This window comes from Condylura cristata, unplaced genomic scaffold, assembly GCF_000260355.1.
Source record: "Condylura cristata isolate star-nosed mole 26May11 unplaced genomic scaffold, ConCri1.0 scaffold00008, whole genome shotgun sequence".
NCBI classification, from domain to species: domain Eukaryota; kingdom Metazoa; phylum Chordata; class Mammalia; order Eulipotyphla; family Talpidae; genus Condylura; species Condylura cristata.
This window is the reverse complement of record NW_004567109.1, coordinates 23,291,723-23,299,057: the sequence shown is the minus strand read 5'-3', so window position 1 is coordinate 23,299,057 and position 7,335 is coordinate 23,291,723. Positions and strand designations below refer to the sequence as shown.

At 51.8% G+C, this 7,335-nt stretch overlaps 1 protein-coding gene across 2 annotated transcripts; it reads left to right on the top strand.

Annotated features, from left to right (window-relative positions):
* Nucleotides 1-4,784: 4,784 nt before the first annotated feature.
* HYI (hydroxypyruvate isomerase (putative)) lies at nt 4,785-7,298 on the top strand. Of its 2 annotated transcripts, none has more exons than XM_004678890.2 (8): nt 4,785-5,051; nt 5,131-5,242; nt 6,121-6,235; nt 6,411-6,489; nt 6,570-6,619; nt 6,715-6,784; nt 6,913-7,047; nt 7,135-7,298. In XM_004678890.2, the coding sequence occupies exons 1-8, from the start codon at nt 4,853-4,855 to the stop codon at nt 7,206-7,208; spliced, it is 834 nt and encodes a 277-aa protein (XP_004678947.1). In that variant the 5' UTR covers nt 4,785-4,852; the 3' UTR covers nt 7,209-7,298. The 2 variants fall into 2 exon arrangements, with proteins under 2 accessions (XP_004678947.1, XP_012577803.1); XM_012722349.1 differs by having other exon boundaries at nt 4,823-5,051; nt 6,733-6,784.
* Nucleotides 7,299-7,335: the final 37 nt, after the last annotated feature.

The following is a 7,335-nucleotide window of genomic DNA, read 5'->3' as shown; positions in this document are numbered from 1 at the left end:
CTGTAAGACAGCACCCTTCCTTTTTTTTAAGGTGAAGAACTGGGAAATTGACACCGTTCCTCCAAACAAGAGAACTGGCCCCAGAAGAAGAAAGATCTCACTAGGACTCATCTGCTGCTAACAAGTCACCTCTAAACTCAGGCTTTATTGGCTTAAAAGCAATAAACATTCACTATCAGTGTTTGTGTAGGTCAGGAATCCAGGTGTGGCCTGGCTGGGTGTCCCTGACTCAAGTCTTTTGTCACAAGACTGCAATCAGGGCGCGGGCCAGGGGAGAGTCAACTCAGGCTCAGAGGGAGCACTTCTGTTTCCTCGCTCTGCGGTGGCTGCGGGCAGGTCTCAGGTCACTGGCTGGCTGTTGACCAGAAACGTTGTCCCTGGCACATAGGTCCTTCCACGGGGCGACTCGTGATCTGGCAACTATTTTTCTGAAAGAGTGAGAGAGGGCACCCAAAACAGAAACCGGCCTTTTTGTAACCTAGTATCTGAGGTGACATTATAAGTGCAGCGCCTAGACCCGCCCACATTCCTGGGGGAGGGCGAGTGGAGCTCGCTGGGACCTTTGCACAGCCCGCTCACCCCAACATCCCAGCAGGTCAGTACAGTGAAAGGCTAGCACGCTGAGCTGGAACACGTGCAGTGTGAGGAGAGGTAGACAAGCTGTCTGTAGAAAAAACCTGGGGACGATGATGATTCTGCAAGGGGGAAGTTAAAGTGACGTGTGTTAACAGGTAGTGGTACTGTGTACAGCAGGTTTTATTTATTTATTTATTTATTTAAAGATTTATTTATTTATCCATACAGAACTGAGGTATAGGCCAGAGGTCAGAGGTGGTGAGAGGATTCACCAGGGACAAAGTGGGGAGCAGAACAGGCAGATCGACAAAGTACACTGTGGAGGGGAGCAGCGGGTGGGACAGGAGAGGTCTGCTGTGCCATGTGGGTCACCTCCCCCAGCTGGAATTGAACTCGTGCTGAAGCAGCTGAGGATAACTTCGCAGTGCTGCCCTTTAACCCGTGGGTGGGGTGGGGGAGTATACAGCAGGCTTTAATAAATTGTTTTTATTAAGTATGTGACAATTGGCTCTCCCTGGTAGTACAAGGGGTCAAGTCTCAGCACTATGAAGCTGGTCTCAGCTACTGCAGCATGAGTTGGATCCCCAGCCAGGGAGCTGACCCACATGGCGCAGCAGACCTCTCCTGCCTGCTGGCTGCTCCTCTCAGCAGTGTATTTCAGTGCATTTGCCTGTTCTGTCCACCATTCTGTCTCTGGTGAACCCTCTTACCCCCGCCCCCCAGAATCTCTGGCCTGTACCCCAGCTCCTATGTGCATAAATAAATAAAATAAATAGGTGACAGCTAATGACATTTATGAACTATATGTGTGATATAAAGAACAGTGATAAGATGATGACTCATGACCCACTGCCCATTTTAAGAGAAAGGGGCTGGCTGTGACCTCTCTGTTACTCTCTCCCCTTCCCCTCTAGAGGTCACTTTCACCTTGAATTTTCTTTTTTTTTTTTTTGAATTTTGTCATTTTTATCCACTTACTCTTCATGGTTTTACTTCAGATATTTGTATTCTGCAATATATTGTTTGGTTTTCCCTGCTTTCGACTTTCTATAAATGGGATCACACTGCCTGTATTTCTCTGTGATTTGCTCCTTTTGCTAAAGATTGTTTTTCTGAGATTTATCCATTCGATGTGTTCACACTGATGTTTTCAATTTGACCCAAACTTTACTAAGCTCTTCATATATTATTCTAACATAAGAGCACATTCAATTTTATTGTTTGAGTCACCAGCTTTCTCTTCACTTTTATGTAAAACACTATACAAGCATAGCACAACCCAGTTATTGATGGGTGTTTGCGTTAGTTCTGTATTTTTGCCACATAAATAGTACCACTGTGAACCTCTCTGAGCTCATCTCCTGTTATACTTGTGCAAATGTTTCCCTAAGCAATACACCTGGTAAAGGAACTGCAGGCTCAAAGGTATATGAACATTTGGCTTTAACAGATAACCCAAATTGTTTTCCAAGGTGGGTGTAGTGACTTATGCTTTCAAATTCTAGTCACTATTTACTATTGTCAGACTTAAACATTTTTTCTAACCTAGAAGGTACAAAATGGAATTTCATTAGGTTTGATTTGCATTTTATATATGAATTAGTCATTTTATGTGTATATATACACATACATTTTATATCCAATAGGGCAGGCTTATTATAAAAAGGGAGAGGAGAGTAGAGGACACTTGCAGAGACCCCAGCGGGCAGAAGGCGCTGCCCACAGGGACAGGCTTGCTAGAATTGAGGCTGCACAGTCCCAGGCGGGCAGCCCTGGCAGAGAGCAGCTCTGCGGTTTTGCAAAGGGGGAAAGTCGGTGAAGAGAAGCCCCTGCGTTGGCAAGGGCGGGCGCGGGAGCTGCTGCCTATATATATATATTTACCACACTGACAAGTGCAATCCAGGGCTAAATGAGACTCTGAACTTTACACTGAGTTGTAGTCATTGTCTATTGATTTACAAATTGTTATTACTTTAAGTAATCGTCATATATATGCAAATTCTTGGGTTAAAAGTTAAACGCAAAGAATCAATATTTGTAATAAGTTAGTGCAATGCCTACATTATAAGTGGTATATGGTACAGACGTTCAAACAGTGAATAAAGAAAATAATTTTCATGGGCATTGTTCTCATTTTATACACACACACACACACACACACATTTATTTATATGTAAGGTGTTGTAAGAGAATTAAGGGGAAAATGAGTCATGCCTATTTAGTTTACATACCACCTCTATTGCCCCAAAAGAGATCAAGCAAGAAGGCAGTTGACATTGGCAGTTGGACAATTATTGCTCCTGCAGTGAACACCTGCAGATGGTGGTGCTTTTAAAGTTTTAAATAGATTTTGCATACTCAGAGATTTACAGTGAGTGTTAATAAAGGAGTTGCTTTTCTCAGATGTTACTCTGTATGCTCAACAGTGGATGGTCAACATGGAGAAGCTGGGATTGATTAAAAGGTTAAACATAGTGTGGTCACATGCTAATTGGACTATACCCAAGAAACACAATTCCAGGACAAGTCAAAGTTTCAAGGTTAGTGCCCGCTGTAAATATGCAAGGAATCAGGTGATCAGCAGTAGCGGGTGACAAGCATGTTCTTGGAGGCAGAGTTGAAGAAATGGAACCGGCCAAGTCCGTGACTGAGACCAGCCTGGACCACAGCTGTCTGTGTGGGCCTGAAAGGACGAGGTGAGAAGTGACAGAACGGAGGAAGTTGGGTGCCCCTGCACTTCAGAGTTTCCTTCTTACAAGCACAGACTAAGATGACAAACCAAAAAAAAAAAAAAAACCACACAATTTAGCAGTCATGAACTTAAAACACGTTTGTCTGTTTTTGCTCATATTTGTCCAACCTTAGCAATCTGTCTAATCAGTTGAGTTACTGTTGGATGAAATCATTTGAATGAGCTCATACAGCATGAAGACAAGGAAACCCAGGGGAGCCTACACACCCCAGCCTGAGGAAGAGGACCAGAGGTTTGGCCCAGCCTCGGGTGAGTACCACCTCTGTTCCCAGTACTCAGTGTCCAGTGCCCGGTCACACCCCTCTAGTATTTTTTAACCGCATGATTCTCGTTTTTTTAGCTTTTACAGCCACAATCATCTTCTGGCCAAAGTCACCTCTTGACTCAGTATTTCCTTGCTTGAGCTCTTGAGAGAGGGAATCTGATTGGTCAGATCGTCTTTCCAAACCGGGAGTAATGAGTCTAGGCCAAAGTCTGGATTGGCTGCCGCGGGATCAGATGTCTTTCCGTGGGCCAATCAGCTGAGGCTCGGGGAGCCAGCCGGCCGCAGCCGCTCCCAGACGCGGGTGGGGGGAGCCGTTTTCCTTAGGGACTTCGGGCGGCCAAACCCATTACGGTCATCTCTGCAAAAGGGATTTAAGAAAGCGGTTCCGCATTCTGGGTTTCTGAACATGTTTCTACTTGAGCAAAGTGGTACCCCTGGAGGAGGCATGGAAGCTCCATGCCCATTATACTATGTCCTGTGCATCTCTCCCTTGGCCTGTTACTGAGGCCAATTATTTAGAATAAAAAAAAAGCGGTTCCGCGCTGGATCCAGAGGCGCTTTTATAGAGCGAGCGCCGCGCACGCATTGAAGACACTACCCATCGACAGAGTACTGTGATAAATTCTGGGGGTTTAGGTGTGCGCGAAGCGCAGTTGATGCCACAACTTGGAAGACTATGAAGAACGCGGGAAATGTTCGCAAGATGATACCGAGTGAAAAGCAGGCCGTGCAGGCTCGCCCACAGTATAATGAGTCTCTAGGAAAAGGCTTCGCTTTTCATCTGTAAGGGAAAGTTAACGAGTCAGCGGTGCTATCAGCCGCGGTGTAATGTTCTCGGTTGGGTGATACAGCTTTCAGATGTCCCATCGTGAACAGATAATGGGAGGAACCACGGAGCGTTTCCTCGTTTTAACGGGGCTCTCGAGGCGGGCCGGCTCTCTGCAGCCTCCGCCCCCGCTCTCCGCCGAGGGGCGCCTGGCCTCTCCCAGCTCTCCCGGCCCCGCTCGCTGCCCTCTCGCGACTCCCCGCGCGTTCCCTTTTCCCGGCTCGAAACGTTTCTAGACATCCCACGATATTTACAGCATCTTGTTTTTCTACCCCAAAGGGGCCGCCGCAGAGATTTCTCCGGCCGGTTCCTGAGGCCAGCGCGCCCCCACTCGCCCCGACCGCGCCCGGGGCGCTCCCCGCCTTCCCGGGTCCGCCCGCTTGCGTCTCCCTGCCCGCCCCCGACTCCGCCCCGCGCCGTGCTCCCGCCGGCCATGGCTCCGCTGCGTTTCTCCGCCAACGTGTCCTGGCTGTTTCCCGAGCTCCCCGACCTCCCCGCGCGGCTCCGGGCCGCGGGCAGCTCGGGCTTCCAGGCCGCCGAAATCGCCTGGCCGTACGCGGAGCCTCCCGAGGCGCTGGCGCGCGCGGCGCGAGAGGCCGGGCTGCAGCTCGTGCTGATCAACACGCCCCAGGGTGCGCCTTGGGCCGGGGCCGGGGTCGCAGCGGCCCGGGCCGGGGCTGCCCTGGGGCCTGACACCGGTTCTGTCCGCAGGAGACCAAGAGAAGGGGGAGATGGGGCTGGGAGCCGTGCCCGGGAGGCAGGCGGCCTTCCGAGAAGGGCTGGAGCAGGCGGTGCTGTACGCCAAGGCTCTGGGCTGTCCCAGGTACCTTCTCCCTCGCCCAGGTCCACGTCCGCGGTCTGGGGGTACCCAGGATTGAGAGGGTCAGGAGTGCGAGCGCAGTGGGCTTCAGCGCCCCTCCTCTGCCCTCTGTAAAGTGCCTTTTCTATTTTATCTGTCATGAGTCACACAGTTTGCATTTCTCCCCTACTGGAATCCCAGGCCGGAAGCTCTGCCTGGCTTGGAGGTAGCCAAGGAAACCACGCAGTGATCCCCGGGGACAGAGCAGAGTAGGCACTGAACTCTGGGGCCAGTGAAAAATTCTTAAAAGGTAGTGATGTTGAGCTGGGCCTAGAAGGAGCAGGTGTTTGCTTGATGTAAGGTGTGTTTCAGGCAGGGATGCCAGAGGCAAGAGAGCTTGGTGTGTTCAGCTTGAGTTCAGAAGGCTGGAGATTAATCTGTCAGGGTTGGATGTGGCTGAAAAGGTGGAGCTCAAGCTCGCAGTGGGGCAGATCAAATAACTGTCAAACCCTGCGGAGGGCTGAGAAGGAGCTGGCAACAAGGTCACTGCTGGTGAGTGGTGGAGGCAAAAAACAGATGGGGAAAAGCCGAGAAACAAGCACGTTTTAGACAAGCGACAGAACGCCTAAGATGGGTATGGGCCCAAAGTTTTTAAAAGGTGAGACTTAAGTGTGCCTGTAGGCTGAGAAGGACCAGGAGAGAGGGTGAATGTACAGGAGAGGCTATGCAGGGCTGATGCAGCGTGCCCACCCAGGTGTCCTGGGGACAGGCCCAGGCTGAGTGTCTAAGGGACCTGGGAGTATAGGCCTGGGGGTGGGGGTGTGGTCAGGGGCCGCTGGGAGAGGCACACAGGGGGCTGTGGGAACAGGGCCCCTGCTTCATCCAGTGCCATCTTCCCCCAGGATTCACCTGATGGCTGGCCGAGTACCCCAGGGAGCTGATCGAGCAGCAGTCAAGGGTGAAATGGAGACCGTTTTTCTGGAGAACTTGAGGCATGCAGCTGGGGTTTTGGCTCAGGTGAGACGGTAGTAGCAGGTACCCACCCTTACACGAACTGTGTGTGAGGAGGCACATGATGGGGACAGCGAGGCACAAGGCTGGGCACAGGGGAGGGACTGGCGAGGCCTGACCAGTGGCTGGGCAATGGGGACACACCCGGGGATGAGCTCTACTCCTAGCTCTGACGTGCTAGGAGAACCTCGTGGGACTGCTCGAGCCCATTAACACTCGCATCACGGACCCCCGGTACTTTCTGGATACGCCCCAGCAGGGTAGGAACACTGTTGCCTCCTCCTGGCCCCTTTGATTTCCGTGCTCCCCTTGAGTCTCACAGCTCCCCACTCCTCCGCAGCGGCAGCCATCTTACAGAAGGTGGGAAGACCCAACCTGCAGTTACAGATGGTAAGTGGAAGGTGCTCCTCAGAAGGCCCTGTTCTCCCAGTCTGGGGGAAATGGTGGGAGCTAAAGGTGCTCTGATACTGGTATTCTCTGCTCAGGACATATTCCACTGGCAGATCATGGATGGGAACCTGACAGGAAACATCCGGGAATTCCTGCCCATTGTTGGTGAGAGGCCCCTTTCTTGCCTCCCTCCTCGTTGGCAGTACTGCTCCCTCTGGCTTCCCACCCTTTCAGTCCCCTGCGTCTGTTTCTCAGGCCTCAGGCGCCCTACATCTGTCTGCATCTGTCTCTAGGGCATGTGCAGGTGGCACAGGTCCCGGGCCGGGGGGAACCTGACAGCCCCGGAGAGCTCAACTTCCCCTATCTGTTCCAACTGCTGGAGGATGGAGGCTACAGAGGCTTCGTGGGCTGCGAGTACCGGCCTCAAGGTGAGGAGGGAGCTCCGGAGGGACACAAATTGGACAGGGGCTGCTTTTCTGCTGAGCTGAGATGCCACTGCCTCCCTGCCCCCTTAGGAGACACCGCAGAGGGCTTGAGTTGGCTACGCTCATACTGGGGCAGCCGGGGCCTCCCGCAGGCTGGCCAGTGAGGTCCTGCAGGCCACCCAGGGGCAGGTCTGCACAGTGAGTTGAGCACCTGAATCTCCCCCCGAATTAAAGACAAGCCACTATACGTTTCATACACGTGTGTTACTGGTGTGTGTGGAGGGCAGAGGC